Source organism: Ovis canadensis, chromosome 1, assembly GCF_042477335.2.
Source record: "Ovis canadensis isolate MfBH-ARS-UI-01 breed Bighorn chromosome 1, ARS-UI_OviCan_v2, whole genome shotgun sequence".
NCBI classification, from domain to species: Eukaryota; Metazoa; Chordata; class Mammalia; order Artiodactyla; family Bovidae; genus Ovis; species Ovis canadensis.
In genome coordinates this window covers 66986951-67009313 of record NC_091245.1, presented here as the reverse complement: position 1 = coordinate 67009313, position 22363 = coordinate 66986951, and the positions used below count along the sequence as shown (strand labels likewise).

General features: G+C 37.4%; 1 protein-coding gene across 2 annotated transcripts in view; it reads left to right on the top strand.

The window, feature by feature from the left end:
* KYAT3 (kynurenine aminotransferase 3) overlaps positions 1 to 21514 on the top strand; it is a 66978-nt gene extending 45464 nt beyond the window's left edge. For both annotated transcript variants that reach the window (XM_069596998.1, XM_069596987.1), the window contains 6 exons: positions 1878 to 1954; positions 5821 to 5910; positions 8450 to 8636; positions 13667 to 13743; positions 14147 to 14233; positions 21215 to 21514. In XM_069596998.1, coding sequence (XP_069453099.1) covers positions 1878 to 1954; positions 5821 to 5910; positions 8450 to 8636; positions 13667 to 13743; positions 14147 to 14233; positions 21215 to 21277 — 581 coding nt within the window. In that variant the 3' untranslated portion in view covers positions 21278 to 21514. The remainder of the gene's footprint in view (positions 1 to 1877; positions 1955 to 5820; positions 5911 to 8449; positions 8637 to 13666; positions 13744 to 14146; positions 14234 to 21214) is intronic.
* Positions 21515 to 22363: the final 849 nt, after the last annotated feature.

The following is a 22363-nucleotide window of genomic DNA, read 5'->3' as shown; positions in this document are numbered from 1 at the left end:
ATAACTGTTATAGCTGCTGTGGTTGATTTAAGGAGGATGGGTCATACATGAGAAGTGCAAAGACCAGTTGCCTTTCATCTGTAACTGCAGGCTAAACTTACCAGTACTGGAACTAGATATGGTTTTTCTAAATCATCAGATCTGTAAAGATTTTTTTTTCTTTGTTGCTATGTGCACATGCAGTGTTGTGGTCATCTACTCTGTTTAACTTCTGTAGCTCCCCAGATCTCTGAGACGGAGAGGACGTGATTATCTAGATGTTCTTAAATTACTTGTGCTTCTGTGTGTTTAGTCACTAAGTTATGTCTGACTCTTGCAACCCCATAGACTGTAGCCCGCCAGGCTCTTCTGTCCCTGGGATTTTCCAGGCAAGAATACTGGAGTGGGTTGCCATTTCATTCTCCAGGTTTTAAATTACTTAGGACTCTTAATTGGAACTGTAGAATTTGTTCATACTGGGTCACATTCTTGACTCAAATGGTGTCTCCAGTTTTCAGTAAAATGACATTACATTCAACAAAAGAAACCTCTGTTCTGGAAGAGATTATACTAATACATTGGTATTTATATACTAATCCCTTGATATTTGGAAAATTAATATAGAATTCCTCATAAATTATTTAGCTGATCATCTTACTCCTTGAAAGAAAAAAAAAAAGATTCTCTTTTATATGGCCAAAATAGCCATCATCAAGAAAATATTTAGCTTTTAAATACTTTAATTAGTTTTGATATTTTGTGAATGTAACCTACATTTGATGTGTACATAGTTTTTATTTACTTCATGTTTAACTTATTGTTAAAACTTGCTAGGCTTGTATTAGTTTGGGTAATTCTTATTTTCAAAGAATTTATTTCTAAGTGTTAATAACAGATGTTCCTGATTTGGAATATATATTATTACTTTAAAGGGAGTGATATTCTGCCTTATACATAGTTTAGATATTTCTGTGGTCAAATAGGAAAGTAAGACATCCATGTCCTTTGGAATATTTTGGAAGACTAGAAATGTCTCAAAACTTGAGAGGATATATCTTAGAATATTCTGTCTTCGAATGGACCCTCTAAATGTTTTTTTAATTTGTCCTTTTGGGATTTCTTTTTGGGTTTCACAGAGAATACAATGGTAACTCTTCCAATTTATATGGCTTTCCTACCTTTATAAATATTGATGGATATTTCATGATAGGCTGAAATTGCATATGTTTACATTTTGGAACTTTCTTTAGCTACCTGATATCTTAGTAGACACTTTACTTGCTATGAGAAGATGACTTCAAGATATGTCATGGATTTACATCTTAGTGTGCTATTTCTAAAATACATACCCTCACTCTTGCACATGCCTGCAAACTGTGGGGCCTTCCCCAGAGTTTCTGAGGATCCAAGAATTTGCCTTTTTTATGACTTCCCCAGTGATACTGATATTGCTAGGTGGGAAATATATTTTAAGAACCACTGCCCTAGGAATCCTGTAGAAATAGACTCAGAAAATGGACAGAGTAGAGGTGAGCTAAACACTACCAGAACCACAACCAAAACTGGGCCACAGAACGATCGTGCTGGCCGCCAGCTGCCACTAACACTGAGGGCCGGATGCTGTTGCTCCCATGACCACTGCACTGAGCCGGCCCGGAGCGCTGCTGGCTGCGGCTTCTCACCATTCCTGCCCTAGGAGATGATTTTGCCACTTAAATGTTTTCAAGCTTGGTAACGTTTTCAGCTGAGTTTTGGTTATAGCTAAATTATCTCTTAAAAACCTATTGAAATAATTCTACTGCCTATATTATAAGGCATTTTTGTTTTTAGATTATACTGAGTATAGACTGATCATAAAGCGATTAACTAACCTTTTTCCCCCTTTTTTTGCTATTCAGCCACTTTTCCAGGTATGTGGGAGAGAACAATAACCATAGGAAGTGCTGGAAAGACTTTCAGTGTAACTGGCTGGAAGGTAAGATGAAGAATTTAATTGTTTGAAAACAGGCACGTACCTTATTTCTTGTAGAGTTTTTTGCATGTTGCAAATGCATAAATACTCAGTTTATACAGGTTTTTATACTTACTGATCTGCTATCTTATTCAGTTTTCATGTTTTTATCCTTTTTGAGACATAATCATTCTTTTGAAAGTAAGAGAAATAGGGTAATTTTCTTATTTATAAGTAACCAACTGATGATACTCTTTTTTTTTTAAATAATGTTTGGATTACTGTATATTAATTAAAAGGAGAAAAAATAATAGCTAATGGGAAGAACTGAACAAAAAAGATCTTCATGACACAGTTAATCACCATGGTATGATCACTCACGTAGAGCCAGACATCCTGGAATGTGAAGTCAAGTGGGCCTTAGGAAGCATCACTACAAACAAAGCTAGTGGAAGTGATGGAATCCCAGTTTAGCTCAGTAGCTCAGTCGTGTCCGACTCCTTGTGACCCCATGAACCGCAGCATGCCAGGCCTCGCTGTCCATTACCAACTCCCAGAGTCCACCCAAACCCATGTGCATTGAGTCAGTGATGCCATCTAACCATCTCATCCTCTGTCATCCCCTTCTTCTCCTGCCCTCAATCTTTCCCAACATCAGGGTCTTTTAAAATGACTCAACTCTTCTCATCAGGTGGCCAAAGTATTGGAGTTTCAGCTTCAACGTCAGTCCTTCCAGTGAACACCCAGCACTGATTGCTTTAGGATGGGCTGGCTGGATTCCTTGCAGTCCAAGGGACTCTCAAGAGTCTTCTCCATCGCCACAGTACAAAAACATCAGTTCTTCTGCGCTCAGCTTTCTTTATAGTCCAACTCTCACATACAGACATGACCACTGGAAAAATCATAGCATTGACTAGATGGACCCTTGTTGACAAAGTAATGTGTCTGCTTTTAAATATGTTGTCTAGGTTGGTCATAACTTTCCTTCCAAGGAGTAAGCGTCTTTTAATTTCATGGCTACAATCAACATCTGCAGTGATTTTGGAGTCCCAAAAATAAAGTCAGCCACTGTTTCCACTCTTTCCCCATCTATTTCCCATGAAATGATGGGACCAGATGCCGTGATCTTAGTTTTCTGAATGTTGAGCTTTAAGCCAACTTTTTCACTCTCCTCTTTCACTTTCATCAAGAGGCTCTTTAGTTCTTCTTCACTTTCTGCCATAAGGGTGGTGTCATCTGCATATCTGAGGTTATTGATATTTCTCCTGGAAATCTTGATTCCACCTCATGCTTCTTCCAGCGCAGCGTTTCTCATGATATACTCTGCATATAAGTTAAATAAGCAGGGTGAAAATATACAGCCTTGATGTGCTCCTTTTCCTATTTGGAACCAGTCTATTGTTCCATGTCCAGTTCTAACTGTTGCTTCCTGACCTGCATACAGGTTTCACAAGAGGCAGGTCAGTTTTCACAAGAGACAGGAATCCCAGTTGAGCTATTTCAAATCCTGAAAGATGATGCTGTGAAAGTGCTGCACTCAGTATGTCAGCAAATTTGGAAAACTCAGCAATAGCCACAGAACTGGTAAAGGTCAGTTTTCATTCTAATCCCAAAGAAAGGCAATGCCAAAGAATGCTCAAAGTGAAGTCGCTCAGTCGTGTCCGACTCTTTGCAACCCTGTGGACTGTAGCCCACCAGGCTCCTCTGTCCATGAAGCAGATCAGTTTTCGCAAGAGGCAGGAATCCCAGTTGATCTATTTCAAATCCTGAAAGATGTTCTGTGAAAGTGCTGCACTCAATATGTCAGCAAATTTGGAAAACTTAGCAGTGGCCACAGGACTGGTAAGGGTCAGTTTTCATTCTAATCCCAAAGAAAGGCAATGCCAAAGAATGCTCAAACTACCGTACAATTGCACTCATCTCACACGCTAGTAAAGTAATGCTCAAAATTCTCCAAGCCAGACTACAGCAATACGTGAACCCTGAATTTCCAGATGTTCAAGGTGATTTTAGAAAAGGTAGAGGAACCAGAGATCAAATTGCCAACATCCACTGGATCATTGAAAAAGCAAGAGAGTTCCAGAAAAACATCTATTTCTGCTTTATTGACTATGCCAAAGCCTTTGACTGTGTGGATGACAATAAACTGTGGAAAATTCTGAAAGAGATGGGAATACCAGACCACCTGACCTGCCTCTTGAGAAACCTGTATGCAGGTCAGGAAGCAACAATTAGAACTGGACATGGAACAACAGACTGGTTCCAAATAGGAAAAGGAGTACGTCAAGGCTGTATATTGTCATCCTGCTTATTTAACTTCTATGCAGAGTACTTCATGAGAAACGCTGGGCTGGATGAAGCACAAGCTGGAATCAAGCTTTCCGGAAGAAATATCAATAACCTCAGATATACAGATAAGACCACCCCTATGGCAGAAAGTGAAGAACTAAAGAGCTTCTTGAAAGTGAAAAAGGAGAGTGAAAAAGTTGGCTTAAAGATCAACATTCAGAAAACAAAGATCATGGCATCTGGTCCCATCACTTCATGAGAAATAGATCGGGAAACAGTGGAAACAGTGACAGACTTTATTTTTCTGGGCTCCAAAATCACTGCAGATTGTGATTGCAGCTATGAAATTAAAAGATGCTTACTCCTTGGAAGGAAATTTATGACCAACCTAGACAGCATATTAAAAAGCGGAGACATCACTTTACCAACAAAGGTCCATCTAGTCAAGGCTATGGTTTTTCCAGTAGACATGTATGGATGTGAGAGTTGAACTATAAAGAAAGCTGAGCACTAAAGAATTGATGCTTTTGAACTGTGTTGTTGGAGAAGACTCTTGAGAGTCCCTTGGACTGCAAGGAGATCCAACCAGTCCATCCTAAAGCAGATCAGTGCTGGATGTTCATTGGAAGGACTGATGCTGAAGCTGAAACTCCAATACTTTGGCCACCTGATGCAAAGAGCTGACTCATTCGAAAAGACCCTGGTGCTGGGAAGGATTGAGGGCAGGAGGAAAAGTGAACGACAGAGGATGAGATGGTTGGATGGCATCACCAACTCAATGGACATGAGGTTGAGTAAACTCCGGGTGTTGGTAATGGACAGGGAGGCCTGGTGTGCTGTGGTTCATGGGGTCGCAAAGAGTAGGACGTGACTGAGCGACTGAACTGAACTGAACTGAGTATTTTGACGCTTACTATGTGCCGGATTCTAGAGATTTACACATACTAATTCCTTTCATTCTCATAACCACGTTATGAGATGGGCATAATTTATTATTCCCATTTTACAGACAATAAAACTAAAGTACAGAGACTCTAAGTAACTTGCCTAAGGTTTCATTGATAATAAATTCGAATTCCAGCCAGGGCAGGAAATCTAGGTTTAGAATCCATGCACTTAACCACTGTACTATGTAATACAATTGCAATTGATCCAATTGAAACTTGATTATCTTCCAGTTTCACTTCTCCTGAACTTGGCTAAGAAGTAGGGAGTATCAAAAATGAGCCTGGAGAACGATATTGTAGAAGAGTCCCTTAAGCCCCTCATTGAAAGTTACTTTTGTCTATATCTGATTCAAACAAGCTTTGTTACCAGATATTAGACTTTCAGAATATCAAAAATAGAAAATTCAAAGAGAAGGGTAGATAATAGTGATTGCAAGCACTGTTTGCCTTCTGAAGGCAGAATTTAGTGACTTCAGTTGGAAACTATTCCACAAAAAGATCAAGGTTGAAATATTTCTAACTACTAAGACTACACAGCTTTCATAGTGTGAACATTTTAGAAATGCATATATTTAATAATTGCATTAAGCTTAGCTACTCTATCAGATCTGGTACGTACAATTAGATTCATTTTTAAATATTTTCCTTTTGCAGCTTGGCTGGTCCATTGGTCCTAAACATTTGATAAAACATTTACAGACAGTTCAGCAAAACACCGTTTATACTTGTGCAACCCCCTTACAGGTAGGTGTTACAGTAATTTAGGGCTGCTGCATGGGCTTTGGGCAGAGGTGTTATTTTTATGTTGTGTACTTCAGTAGGCTCAGTTCCTTCATGTCCTTCCAGTATAATTTGGAAATTTAGAAGCAAACACATATTCATTGCTATCAAGAATGGCTTTGGTTTTAACACATAAAATTTTAACTTTAATCACTCATACATTGCTAGTGGGGACTGCAAAATGCTGCAAAACTCTCTGGAGGATATGACAGCCCCAAGCAAAATTTCAGATATGTGTGCTCTGTGAAGAAGCAGTGTATCCTTTGAGCACTTACCTTATAGTTGTTCTCTGCAGATTTAGGAAGCTCTATATGTACGTGGTCATTCATTGCAGAAGATGGGGAATAGTTCATCTACAGATAATGGATTAAATAAACTATGGTCTATCTAAACATTTTTATGTTACATGACTGTGTTAGTTTCCTAGTTCTCTGTACCAAATTACCACCCTGATGGCTCAGATGGTAAAGAATCTACCCGTAGTCTGGGAGACCTGGGTTCGATCCCTGGGTTGGGAAAATTCCCTGGAGTAGGAAATGGCAGCCCACTCAGTATTCTTGACTGGAGAATTCCATGCACAGAGGCTATAGTCCATTGGGTCACAAAGAGTTGGACATGATTGAGCAACTAACACTTGCATACACTTAGTGGCTGAAAACAACACAAGTATTTTATCTTACATTCTGGAAGTCAGAAGTCCCTAAGAGTCTTTCAGGGCTAAAAGCAAGTGTCGACCCTGCTACATTTCCCCTGGAGGCTCCAAGGCAGAATCTGCTCCTTGTCTTTTCCAGCTTCTGGGGGTACTCGCATTCCTGTGGTCACTTTACTGCCACCTCTGCCTCTATCAACACAGAGCCCTCGTAACACTGACTCTGTTGCCACTTTCTTTCTCTTAGAACAATCCTTATGATTACATTAGGCCCACAGATAATCCAAGATAATCTCTCCATCTCCAAGGTCTTTAACTTAAATCACATTTGCAATGTTAATTTTACCATGCAATATAACATACTTACAGGTTCCAGGCATTAAGATGTGGACTTCTTTAGGGGCCATTACTCTATCACGATGGCTGTTTAAAAGTGGAAAGAAAGGAAAGGGGAAGGAAAAACAAAAAAGAATGAGAAAACTCTATATTTACTGATATGGAAAGATATCCAGGATATATTGTAAAAATAAAAGCAAGATACAGAGCAGTATATATCATTATTTATGTTATATTCTGTATAAGAAAGGGAGAAAACTATTTGTTTATACTTTCTTAAAGAATCTAGGAAGAACCATATGAAACTAGTTAAAGTGCCTATCTGAGGGGTAAAGGGAACAGATGAAACTAGTATAGATAGGGTCTGGGATGGGTTGTAAGACTTTTTAATGTATATTTTTTATATTGTTTCTAGTTTTTTAATATCTATAAAACACGGATCTATGTACTATCATTCTGTGAATAATCAGAATACTGAAAACTATTTGTTGGGAAGCAGTTAAAAAGCCAAAACTGGAACATATGTTGGCTACAATAAACTTTTTTGTTTCCTATCAAAAATACCTACTGAATAAGAAAAAAACTAATAAATTTTTTTTTCAAATGACTATAGAGTGATATCGTGATAAAAGCTAGTTGGACATTGATTTTATTGTATTCAACTCTTTTCATTCTCAAAATAAATCTATTCACTTATTAAACAAATACTGAGTGTCAGAGATAAAGCAGTCAAGAATTCCTGCCCTTTTGGAGCTTATAGCCTGTTGGGGGAGCACAGATAATAAACAAGTAAATGTTTTAACAGCATAATATGTCAGATGTTGATAAAAGCAGTGGAGAAAAAATGTGAATGATTAGTACAGGGATTCATATACTTATGAAGAGTGACACAGTAGATCGATCAGCTTTCATTTATACTATCTTGTCCTGAAAGGTAATGGGGAAGCACTGGCTAGTTTATCATTTCTCTGATTGTCTTTCAGGCTTAGATCTAGCAAATCACTCTAAAGCTAACCTTAGTAGAAAACACCGTTGTCTTTTTCATTTCCAAGTAAGGCATCTTTATATATCTGTATAATACATCTTTATATAACCTCCCTGTCCACAGGTTCTGCATCCGTTGATTCAACTAAAGATTGTGGATTCAGGGTTGGTTGAATTCACAGATGCAGAGCCCATGGATGCATTTCATATAAAAGACTTGAACATCCTTGGATTTTGGTATTTGTAGGGGCCCTGGAACCAGTCACCTGTGTGAATACTAAGGGAGAACTGTACCTCTATTTCAATTTGAATGTTTGTGGTTCATCCTCAGTTCTTCACATTAGATTTAATCATTTCCATGTAGCTTATTCTTCCATTAATCTGTAGAATCTCACATAGGTTCAACTGTAATTCCCTGAATGACTTTCTTGTCAGTAATATTACTCAGACAGTCTTTATTTTTTATACCAATAAACTTGGCAGTACATAACATTGCCATATTTCCTTTCCATATTTTTCGATCTTAATATACAGGAAGCCTTGGCTCAAGCTTTCTGGATTGACATCAAGCGCATGGATGACCCAGAATGTTACTTCAATTCTTTGCCAAAAGAGTTAGAAGTAAAAAGAGATCGGATGGTACATTTACTTGAAAGCGTTGGCCTAAAACCCATAGTTCCTGATGGGGGATACTTCATCATTGCTGACGTGTCTTTGCTAGGTTTGTAAAGGTTTTTATTATTCAAATATACAGAAACCTAGGTGGGGAATTATATCAAATTTATGAAGAAAAGATTGGTACCAAAGCCAATATCAGCCTTTCATTTATGGGAAAATGGATTTCCACAGTGTCAGTTTTCTTCTGCAATCATCTTGATGATTAGGCCATTGACCTTGAATATGACTATTATGGAGTTACTTGTTCTAGGTATTCTAATAAACATAGAATTTGCTGTTACCTTGTTCTGGTATGTAATTTAAAACAGATACATGAAAAAATATATGTCCCTTGTGTTCCTTCCAGTAAAATTTTTTAGTTTCCTTTTTACTCAAGAAAAATATTTCTAAAATATTGATGCTATTGGAGAATACTTGTCACTTTAGAGTATACAGAAATGAAGTCAAGGAGGAAAGTAATATTTATTGAGGGTCTACTGCATGCTGATACTTCAAATACTCTTTTTTAAAAAAGCATTGTTATCTCTGTTTTTTAAGACGTGGAGACTTAGAGAATAACTTGCCTGAAGTCATACAGCTAGATTCCAAATAGTTTTGTCTCCAAAAAAACGATGACCTTTATATTACCTGAAGCTACGACATGGAATTCTGACATGCTGTACAAATCTAAAGTTAGAAGCATAATAATATTTTATGTATAACATATTTCTTCCCCAGAACTGTGGTGTTAATCACAGTAAATTTAAGAGCATAATTTATTTTGACAGAAATTACAGCAATTGTGCAGTTTTAAATGTTTTATACAGTGAAGTGATATGCCAGTGAGCTTAAAAATTCTTTTATATATACTAAATTTTATGAAGCTAGAAACTTTCAACTTTATAACAAAGCAGTGATTATTATTTACTCATTTGTTGTAAGAAAAGCAGAGTGACCAGGGGTTCTTGGCTCTGCTGTTGCCAGAGCGCTATATTTGTCAGGCTCCTAAGATCTCTTCTTATATAAAAACCCTTATGATGTTCCATATTCTAAGGTTTAGAAATCACTTTTTCTGTATTGGGCTTAAATGTGCAGCTCATTTCATGAAACGATAAAAAGAAATAGCACAGTTTTCATCTATTTAGAAGAACATTATTTTACTTTTATCTGCTTCCAATAAAACTTTGAGCTAATTCATAGTTAAAGTCTTCTATGCAATAATATGTAAGTAGAAATATTCATATGTTAATGTAACATGGAGTAGGGGAAGCAAATATTTTAGTCACCTGGGTTCATATGTAGTTGACCCTAGAATAATGCAGGGGTTGCAAGATGGCAACTCTGTTCAGCTGCAAATCCATGTATAATTTATAGTTGGCCCTCCATATCTGAGGTCCTTCTGTGTATGTAGTCCCTCCTTATCTAAGGTTCCACAGAAGTGGGTACAACCAACCATGGATTGTGTGTACCATGGTGTTTGCTATTGAAAAAAAATCTGTGTATAAGTGTACTTAAGCAGTTCAAACCTGTATTGTTCAAGGGTCAGCTGTATTGTAATTAGCCTTAACTTGGTTCCAAGCTTCATGGCAACAAAGACAAATAGACAAATGGAATTAGTTCCATGATTCTTATAAAATTAAACTTAACAGCTTTTTAGATAAGAGTAAGTCTTTCCTGGAGCCAAACTTTTCCAGATAGTAAATTCTAAAAGAAATTGATCACATTTTGACATTAAACATCAAAAAGACAGTAATGCAACTTTTGTTTGCATTAAGCTCTTACATAGTTTCCCATTTTATCCTCAGTTGATCCCAGCCTACATGCAGTGTTGGTTTAGGTCCTAGATCTTGAACTAGAATGGTTGTAATAGGAAAAGAAAGGATTGGGGCTAGAAAACAACTTTTATGATGATGGGGAATAAGATCTGTGTTCTTTATGGTCCTTCACCTGTGTGAGAAAGAATGTTAATGTCTATAAGACCCTTCTACATATGAAGACAAGTTTATTTTTCTCTTTCATCTAATTATTTTGAATATAGAAATTCTTTCATATACTGGAGGTTGGTCCCACCTTTTTCAAAAGACAGAAACAAGAAACAAAACTCTCATTTGATGGTAGCTTAAAGATAAAAATGAACCATAAAATTCATGGACATAGTCATTCTCTTTGTAGCTCATAGCAGTGACTAACTGGTTAATCTTTTTTGCGCATTTATGATACAGTAGTTTGCTTTACAAACATCAAAATCTCACCAAAGCCCATAAGATGGGTGCTGTTATATCCCCATTGATAGTTGAGAAAGATGTCATTAAAAGTCAAGGAATTTACTGAAGTTAATCAATTAATAAGTAGCAGCGGTGGACTCTGAATGCAGAGATGCATGTACTAACTGGTAAACTTATATATTTTCTGCTGTACTTAGTATTGGAGAAGGAAATGGCAACCCACTCCAATATTCTTGCCTGGAGAATCCCAGGGATGGGGGAGCCTGGTGGGCTGCTGTCTATGGGGTCGCACAGAGTCAGACACCACTGAAGTGACTTAGCAACTTAGCAGCATACTTAGCAACTTCCCTGACCAGTGAGCATCATCCTAGAACTAAAAAGGGAAACATTTAATCAGAAGACAAAATTACAAATAGGAAGATAGTAAGATAAGGTGTGAAATTAGGGAGGAGATAGTGGAAATACAACAACCGATTTTTGTTCTCATAGGTTCAAACTCCTACCTCCAGTAAACAAATATTTTCTTTAGTTTGTTTGAACATCTCTAACTGAAGCATTGAAAAGAAATAGATTACAACTTTCTCCTAACTATAAAATATTTAAAATTGTATTTATTCCCTTCCTTTTCTTTCAGTACCATGGCAATAAATTTCTTTTCTAAGTGTTACAAGAATAAATAAGTGGTTACCATACTGAGTGAAACTTATGGTTACCAAGGGGGAAAGCTGGGTGAGGGGGATAAATGGAAGAACTGGACATATACACACTGCTGCTGCTGCTGCTAAGTCATTTCAGTCGTGTCCGACTCTGCAACCCCATAGATGGCAGCCCACTAGGCTCCTCTGTCCCATAAAATAGATAACTAATGATGACCTACTGAGTAGCACAGGGAACTCTTCTCAGTACACTGTAATGACCTGTGTGGGAAAAGAGTCTAAAGAAGAGTGGATATATGTATGTGTATAACTGATTCACTTTGCTATACTGCAGAAACTAGCACAATATTGTAAATCAACTATTTGTTGTTGCTGTTCAGTCGCTAGATTGTGTCCAACTCTTTGCTACCCAGTGGGCTACAGCACATCAGGCCTCCCTGTCCCTCACTATCTATGCCTCAATAAATTAAAAAAAAGAATAAATGAATAGTATGCTGCTGCTGCTACCGCTAAGTCGCTTCAGTCGTGTCCGACTCTGTGCGACCCCACAGACGGCAGCGCACTAGGCTCCCCCATCCCTGGGGTTCTCCAGGCAAGAACACGAGTGGGTTGCCATTTCCTTCTCCAGTGCAGGAGAGTGAAAAGTGAAAGTGAAACTGCTCGTCGCGTCCGACTCTTAGACAGTGTTAATTACAGTTTGTCAGTACCCTCCTGTTTTTACTTCTACTGTTGTAATCACTACTCTCCAGGTTAACTTTGAGTATGCTACTCTTATGTAATTGTCACTTGGAGTTTTCACATAATTTGCAATTAGACACTGTTTTAAGTTGTCATTTCTTTAGAGTCAAATCTGAATTAAACACACATACATACATATGACTTAAAGTAATAATTTAACTTCATCTGTAAAATGAGAATTGTTGTATCTCACAGAATTATAGGACAAATGAATGAGAGAATCATGTAACATGATTAACAGATAGTAATAAATGGTATAATATTATTAGCATTATTATACGGAGATTTTACATTTTTAAGTCACAGGAGAAAATTGAAATAAAATCAATAAGGAAAGCCATATTAAGTCATTTAAAAAAGTAAAAGTGAAACTTTCTTTAGTGTCAAGGTTTTACACTATTAATTTGAAGAAACCCAGTATTATTTAGTGAATAAAAGAAAGAAGATAACTGCCTTGACTTATTTTGAGCAATAAAGTATGTGTGTGTTAGTTGCTTAGTCGTGTCTGACTCTTTGTGACCCCATGGATTGTAGCCCACCAGGCTCCTCTGTCCAGGGGATTCTCCAGGCAAGAATGAATACTGGAGTGAGTTGTCAGTCCTTTCTCCAGAGGATCTTCCCTACCTAGGGATCAAACCTGGATCTCCTGCATTGCAGTCACATTCTTTATGAATTGAGCTACGAGGGTAGCCACAATAAAGGATAAAATAATTGATTACAGTGACCATCAGTGTTTGTTGCTTTGGGACATTCAAAATGATCTTGAGTACAAGTCAGTACAGTTGAAACAATATGAAATGTAGGTTGCTGAATCCCAATGCCAGAGAAATATCTTGTCCAGACCTTAAAGCAAGATTAGAACAAGAGATAAATATAGGAATGTGTATTTGAAGTTTTTCACCAAATTTTTAAGAAATTAAGCAAAATATTTGGAAGAGGGAAACAATAAATACATCACTTGGGAGAACTATGTAGACATTTTCCCTTCATAAATAGTGAATTATATTAATTTACTCATTCCACAAACATGCTTTTCAGTACTTACAGTCTAGATACTGACCTAGGAGATAAGGATAGTGATAAATTGCAATATCCCTGTGGAGCTCATAATCTAATAATGAATTACTATTTGGAAATAAAATTCTTACAGATGAACACCTTGAAAATTGAGGTTATTTCCTTAATAATGATCATAGAGGCATATATTATTTCTAAATAAAAAGGTAACACTCCTCTTTGTCCTGCCTCTTCCTCCAGTGCTAAAAGCTGTATACACAAACATGATCAACCAGATGTATATGTGAGTAGTGCCTTAGAGCATCATATCTGTAAAGCTTCTCTGGGAATTCCTTACTTTCCACTATATCATGCAGTATGAATCCAGCATGAGGAAATTTTGAATCCTAGTAGACAAATAAAATACACTTTGCCTCAGATATAATACATAGCCCGTCCAATTTTTATTATTGTTTTAGATGTAGACCTCTTCGATATGAAGGACAGCAAGGAACCTTATGACTATAAATTCGTGAAATGGATGATTAAAAATAAGGTAATGTTTACTGGCTTTTGCAATATTGTGCTGTATATTATAGTCAATTTATGAAGGAAGCCTGTTGACATGCTTTGAAAAATATGAGCTGTAGTTTTATTCCCTGATATTCTACTCACAGTTATTTGGAAGATTTTATTTATTTATTTTTATTTTTTGGCCACACTATGCAGTTTACAGGATCTTAGTTCTATGACCAAGGGTTGAACCTAGGCCCTAGGTAGTGAAAGCAGAGAATCCTAACCATTGGTTCACCAGAGAATTCTCTGGAGGATTTTAAAAATACATTTCTTTTGCAAATTATTGTGGAGATTTGGAAGTATCTATTTGTTTTTAATTTTTGTGCTCTAAAAATTAATATTTAAAGTATAAGTAGTTTTCATATTTTTCTTTTTGTTTTCAGAAACTGTCAGCCATCCCAGTTTCAGCATTCTGTAATGCAGAAACCAAATCACAGTTTGAGAAATTTGTGCGATTTTGCTTCATTAAAGTAAGTTCCCTGTTCTACACATTTATAATGTCCTTCCTTCTGGTTTATAAAGCACCGTTATTTTTCTCTTGCTAGGCATGATGTGCTCATATGCAGTTTTTAAGTTTTGGCTTGCTACCATAAAATAATCAAAACAAAACTCAGCACTTTTTGAAGCTGAGTTTATTGGATTACAACATAATTAGACTCCTTACCTGTAACATTAAAATATCCAGACACATTTGAAGACACAAGAAAATACAACCTTTAATGAAAAAGAAAAAAATGTGACTTCTATACAGTCAATAGAAACAGATCTTAAGGTTTAGTCATATGTAGGAATTAGACAAGGACTTTAAAACAGATATTATAAATGTGTTCAGGAAAATATGGTCATAATGGGCAACTAGATTAAAGCAATTAAAAAGAGAACCAAATGGAACTTAAAGAATTTTAAAATGTAATACTTGGTATGAAAAATATATAGTCTTAACATACAGAAGATTGAGGATGTGAGGGGAAAAAAAGTGTCCACCTTAATACAGATCCATAGAAATCATCCAGTCTGAAAAAAAGAGGGAAAAATTATTTTTGAAAAATAAACAGAGCCTCAGAGTTAATGTCAAGTAATAATATACATGTAACTGGACTATTAAAAAAAAAGAGAATGTGGCAGAAAAAATAATTTAAAAAAGGACTAAATTTCCCTATATTTGGTGAATCGCAGTTTAGAGATCTAAAAATTCAGTGAACCACACAGGATACAAATAAATTCACAACTTGACACATCATAATTAAACTGCTGAAAGCTATAGATAATGATAAGATCTTGAAAGCAGCCAGAGAAAAACTACACTTCACATGCATGGGAGCAAAGATACCAATGTTGACTAATTTCTTATCAGAAACAGTAGAGACCAGATTACAATGAAGTGGCACCTTTAAAGTGTTGACATAAAAAATATGTCAGCCAGAATTCTATATTCAGAAAGATATCCTTTTACACAGAAAACAAAATATACATCCCTGATAAATGAAAGCTAAGAGAATTCAGCACCATCAGATCTGTGCTAAAAAAATAATCTGAATGTATTGTTGCTATTTTTAAGATGTTATCACTACTAAAAACAGTCTTATCAAAATTAAGGCACTCTCTATACCAACACACTCATCTATAAGTCTGGTCAGAATGATGTAAACACTGTTTTCAACTTTTAGAGACACCATATAGACAAACTATGGGAGACTTATTTAGAACAGAATATAAATTTTAACAATCTAACAATGTCAACATTTAATTATCTGAAATGTAAAAGAAAGGATAAGGTCATTAATACTTGCATCTTATAGTAGATTTATAGAGGAATAAATATATATTATTTGAAGTTATAAGCAGAACTAATAGAATAAAAAAGTAACATAAGACTTCCAGTTTTAGAAATGGTCAGAAGGCCTTCTCCCATTCTCTTCTTGGAAATTATTTTTTAAAAAGAACAGCTAGGAAAATGGAAAACAAATTCCAAATCCCCCAGGAAATGAGGAAGAGTTGCCAACTATAGTGAAGGAAATCGTAGAGGGAAGACGTGGAGAAAGGCTCCTGCTTCTACAGCCTAATAGGCAGAGCCAATAGGTAGCCTGCTCATTATCCAGAACAGTAGGAACAGTGAGTGCACTGTGAGTGGAAACTTCTCCAGACCCATTTGGCAGCACGGACAAGGTAGAGTAGAAACATACGGCCACGTCATCTACTACCTATGCGAACAAAGTGGAAAGGGCTATAGATTTACTCTTTCCTCTCATTTTTGCTAAAGCTGTGTTGAGGCAAGGTGGACGCATTAAATTGGAGGGAAACAGTTAAATTAGTTAGAAAGAAATAAAGTTTAAAAGAGTTCCCCTTCACTGAACTCACTCCATCAGTCATGTTTAACTTTACTGTGAGCCAAAGATAATTTCTACTCCCTTCTAGGTCTTTCCTGTCTCCTCCTTTATACAGATCTGCAAATACATGTACAAATCATAGAGCCAGCAAGTAGCTTAGTCATTACCCAGAACAATAGGAACCGTAATTGTGCTGGCTGTGGGAGCTCACAAAGAGAATTCAACCAAAAATGAGCAATAAAAAGGAACCAGCTATGAATCTGCAAAGATGCTATTAAGGAGAAGGAGAAAGATATAATGAAAAATAAGTATCAGAGAATATTCAGCAACAACAAAAAACAAAAACCAAAAAAGAACTGTTGCCACAGAGCAAGAAAAAAGTGTTATATTTCAAATTCAAAACATTTAAAACAAGAGTTAACAGCAGAAGTTTTTTAAAATTCAGGGAAGCTAGAGTAAGATAATATAAGAGGATGAAATGGTAGCTGTCAGAGATCAGATAAGAAATTGAAGGGGAAAAAAAATTGGTAACTGTAGTGACATTGGAAGCAGCATAGAGAACACTAAATTCTTCTGTAAGCACACTGAAGATTGAGAAAAGTGGGTGAAAAGAAGTGAAGGGAACAAAGAATTTCTTTCTATTTTTTGTTTTTTTGGCTATACCATACAGCTTGTAGGATCTTAGTTCCCTGACCAGGAATTGAACTTGGGCCCTCAGCAGTGAAAGCGTGGAGTCCTAAGGACTGGGCTGCCAGGGAATTCCCAGGAACAAAGAGTTTTTAAATGTTAGAAAAAGTATAAATGTGGAAGACAAATGATACACCTAGAGTTCCTGGAGGAGTTGGGGGTAGAGGTGAGGGGGGCAGGGCAAATAGAATTGGGAAAGAATTTTATAGCTTTGAGAATCCTTTCCATTTCAAACAAGGAAGGAAATGGCTTGCCTCAGGAATGTCACAGAATGTCACAGAAAAATGCTGAGATGTACCTTGTGTATTATATTGGTCTTTATAAATGATCCTTTGGTACCTACACAAGGTGATCGAGGCCTCCATGGAGACAGGAGAGGAGGAAGATCAGTATAGACTCACCTCCTTTGCATCAGCATTCACTATTGGAAGACAGTGGAGCAACATCAAGCCCCTAGGGAAAGCTGACACACCTAACCCAACTGCTTGGAAAAGCAAAAAATAAAAGGATGGCAAAACATGCTGAGAAAGTGGAAGCTGAAAGAAACCAGGTCAAATTTTAGGACAAAACAAACCAAAGGCAGCACTTTACGGTGGTTATTAGTAAAATCCTCAGTAGCTGTCAAATATATAAAAGGATACATCTCAATAGTAAGAGAAATGAAAAATAAAACTGCCATGAAATTTTATATTATCTGTTAGATTGGAAATAACCAAAACAACTAGAAAGTTTCTTAAGATACTCTCATGCATTGATTGAGAGTACAAGTGTAATTTGTAAAATCTCTACAGTGGTTAGTTTGAAAATTATCTAAACGTAGATGTACATGTCTTTGGCCCACCAGTTCTGCTTGTATGATTTTTCCCTGTGGATTTACTTGCATATTGAAGATCTGTATTCAAGGATTTTCAGTGAAGCATTGTTTGTGATATCAGAGTTATAATAGACAACCACAATACTCACCAGTGCAGACTGCTTAAATAAATTATGGTACATTCACATACCTAAACAAGTGAAGCAGCTCTGTGGAGTGCTAAAGAACAAGTGAAAAGCAAGGAGCAGACTAGTTTGTGAGGAATGATATCATTTACATAAAAAGGAAAAGAAGGAAGGAAAAGAGAGGAAGCTTTTAAATGCCTCAACTGTCTCTCTGGAAGGATACACAATAAAATCCATTGTTGCTTCTGGGGAGGAAAACTGAATGGCTGAGAGAGATGGGTGGGAGGCTGGATTACCTAAAGAAATATATGTTTAAATAGTCTCGGTAAATAAGTTTTGAAACCTGTTTTTCCAAACAATTGTAGAGCAAGTTCCTAACTTAATTGTTGATGCCTCTGTTACCGCCAAATACCTTATTATATATTCTCCATTATACAACATTCTTCTACAGTATAATCATCAACATCATGAACTTAAGAGTGCTATATTATTCTGTCTAATCCTCAGATCTAATTCAGGTTTCACTGATTGTCCCAATAATGTCCTTTTTTATAAGCAAATAAATAAATAAATCCTGGCCACAGTTGTGTCAATCAGCCAGTCATCAGTCAGTCAGTCCAAGCCAGAATCGTGCATTGCATTAAGTTGTCATGTCTTCTTCAAGCTGGGAAGTTTCCTCAGATTTCCTTGATTTTCATAATGTTGATACTTTTGAAAATTGTTGACCAATTATTTTGAAGAAAGTCCCTTAACATTTGTTTGACATTTACTCATGGATAGATTCAGGTTGTGCACTTTTGGTAGAAACCAAAGAAGTGATATTTTGTTCATTGTTTTGCATCCTATCAGATAGCACATGATTTTAGTTTTATCTACAACTGGTGATGTTAAGTTTAATCATTTTATTGAGGTGGTGTCTGCCAGGCTTCTCTACTGTAAAGTTTCACTTTTTCCTTGATGAATAATGAATGTTTTGTGGTGAAGTACTTTGAAACCATGAAAATATTCCATATCACATCAAATAATTTATTCATTTAACTATTCATATATGTAAGGACTCATAGATTCTTGTTTTATTCAGTGGGTTAAAATTTACTATTATTACTTATTTCGATGCTCACATTTTCCAAAATTTGGCCATTAAGAGCCCCGTTAAGCTGGCCTCTGTTTTCTTTGACACGTCTCCCATCATTTTTTGAGCATTTTCTTACTTTCTGGCATTTCAAGATGCAGTAGGTTCACTTTGTCATTGTCCAGCTCAACCTGAAATCCCCTTTTACTGGAGAATGGTATTAAGAAACCAAGCTCTGGGCATGACGAGTGCTCATTGGGGTATTAGTATTCCCAGGCCCTCCCAGAAGACAGAGATAGGGAACATGTAAGTGTATGTCCATACTTTCTATGTCTGTATCTATCCTACTTATTCCTATGTCTGTCTAAATACATTGAAACCACCTCCAAGTTTATTCTGGCTTTCTCCCTGTACATGTGAGTCACAACCTTCCTTGACAGTATTGACAGTAAAAACACTTTGCTCATCATTTATCCGCTTCTTTAATCAGTACCTCTGCGTGTGGCCGTCTCTTGTTAGTGCTACTGCCCCTCCACCCACCACCCCGACAGACACCCTGCACCCTATGCAGGCTTTGACATTTTTCCCAGTCTGCCGCCCCTGTTCCCTGTATGGTCACCACCCTCACCTCACCTGAGCTTCAGCACCATGTGCTGACCTGCTTCCATCGCCTTCCTGCAGAGATACCCTCCTCTGAGTCTCCAGCGCCACACACAAAGCCACCACTGTCACCCAGGGCATAGAAGCGCTCGTCTTCCCTTGCAGGCTCTGACACTCCATACCCGTCTGCACTGGCAGATGCCTGCCTCATCCCCTCCAGGCTCCATGCTGCCTGCAAGCACCCTGCCATACAGATGCCTTGCTTACTTACCCCCTCGATTCGGACGCCCTGATCCAGGTTAGTGCCACTAGTGCCATCGCCACCACCTCATGCCAACCCTGGTGGAAGGTCTTCTTACTTCACTCTGCCTGTAGCATCCTGCACCGGGCTGCTGAGGCTCTCCCACCCCCATACATGATCTGTTTCCCTCCTGATGGCTTTGGAGTAAGTCACTCTGTAGAGATGGAAGAGAAAGGAAAAGAGTAGAGAAAGCAAGAGGAAGTTTGTCCATCAATTTAATTTTATACCATATGTACATATTACCTATTCAAAAAATAAATTATATCTTTACAGTTGGCCCTCTAACTGTGGCGTTAGGAGCTTATAACTGTGAGACTTCAATAGGAGGGAGCAGAGTAGTGGCAAAAGAACCAATTTTTCCTCATTCAGAGCAGAGAATGGTAAACATTGTCTGAAGTTGATAAATTAAAAATCTAGGAGCATACATTATTTAGATTTTGATGGTAATCACTAGAACTAAAATCAAAATTGCCATAAGAAGTTGATTTAGAGGATGGTGGGAGTAGTAGGAAGGCATGAGAAGGGAAGAAACAGATGATTATTTTTCAGTGTAAATTCTTCTGTATTCTTTGACTTTTTTCTGTAATTGTATATTAATTTATTATTGTAGTCTCACTCTGCCTGGTATCCTCTTTGTTGGGAGCTAAGGGAGGGGTTTCCTTTTGTTGTCTACAAGGCTCTTTGAAAGAAGTCTGTGATTTTGCGCTCTTCCTACCCAAACGAACTAAACAGTAAATATGGCTCTCGTCAGTACATCCTTCAGGCTCTCCTGCATCCTCCAGGCTCTCCTGCATCAGTGTCATTTATAAGTCTGAGTCTTTGGCAGTGAACGCATCCTCATTGACAGACATGGTTTTGGCTGGGATTAGGTTAAGCTCTTTCCAGACTGAGCTGTATATACAGATTGTTGATCATTTTCTTGGTAATGTTGCTTGGCCCCATATTAGTTAATTTGCAGAGTTCTTTTGGTGTCAGGATAGTAGTAATAAAGTGCTCTGAACTGGCAGCCAGCATCACAAAACAGTATAATGTAATGATTGCTGTTGACACTTCTATAGCTCCCCTAACATTGAATTCTTGTGAGGCTCATTCACTTTTCTAGCCTGACAGCAATGGGATAATAGCATTATAAATATTCGGCCTGTTTGATTTGCTGCTAGGCTCCTTAAAGAGCTTGTGACTTGTATATTTGGCCACCAAGGCAAAGGATGATGCTGTAGATACCATTTCCCAGTTTCTGTGTTCCTGCTGAGGTTAAGTGGTTTAAAATGGGGTAGAGCTTCCAGTGACACCACTCAAGGTATCCCCCACCCCCATGCCATGTTCCTGGACTTTGTCTTAGCTGCAGAGGCCAAGGACCAGCTATGCCTGGCTCAAGTTATCAGGGGTTGAGGATCACTCAGTTCCCAAACCACCACATGACTCTTACAGATGGACTGACTTTGGTGTACTTTTTGTATTTAAATTTTTACTTTATCTTGAATTTATTTTGATTTGTAATGATGACTATTTCATTAATTTACAGAAAGACAGTACACTGGATGCGGCTGAAGAAATCATCAAAGCATGGAGTAGACAGAACTCTTGATACATGCAGAGTGTGTTGTTTCTATTAAATGACCTAATATAAAATTACTTGGTGCTGCCACTTGCTGGATATTGGGGAAAAAAAATCTTTCAGTACAAATAAAATTTAAAGGAATATTTCCATTGGTAACCTCACCCCTAACAATATTCTGGGGATCTTTTTTTTTTTTTTTGCTGAACTGTATTAAAACAGCTTCTGTTTCCTCATAACAGTGGAATAAAAATAGCACCTACTTTATTTATATGACTTCCCTGGTGGCTCAGATGGTAAAGTGTCTGCCTACAATGTGGGAGACCTGGGTTCAATCCCTGGGTCGGGAAGATCCCCTGGAGAAGGAAATGACAACCCACTCCAGTACCCTTGCCTGGAAAATCCTTTGGATGGAGGAGCCTGGTAGGCTACAGTTCACGGGGACGCAAAGAGTCAGACACGACTGAGCGACTTCACTTTCGCTTTCACTTTATATGAAGTTTGTGAGTTGTTGTTTGTGAGAGTGAAATGGACTGATGTATGTAAAGCCTGCCAGACAATAAGGGCTCACCTACTATTGGCCAGTTTCACTTTTCTGCCATTGCATAAAAACTCTTGGCCAATTACAGGTCCTTCAACTTCATATTTTTGCTTGGTCTCTACCCAGCTGCAGTTCCCTCCCCTCATTTACTAATGGTTTTGAACTTTGTTCATAGTTTAGCCTGTCGCTTACAAGTACTGCCATCATCTGGGGCAGCTTTAGGGTCCACATAGATTATTACCTAGACTTTTGGCACTCCCCTCTGGTGATATTTATTTCCACTTCACTCTCCACTTCAGCCACCCACTCCCTTGGGCATACTTTAAACCTTTCATCATTCCAGGCTGTTCCATCTTTGAGATAATAAATTAGTCATCTCACACTGTAACCACCTATTCCTGCAGTAAATATCACCACTCCCCCACTATTTCCCTCTCTCTTTCTCTCAGCTTCTTTCAAAATAGCACTTTAAACTATCATTTCAAATCCACTACTACTCAAAAATTGGTCCATGGCCCTCTTACATCAGAATCAACTAGGATCTTTGTTGAAAATGAATTTTGGTCTTCACCCTG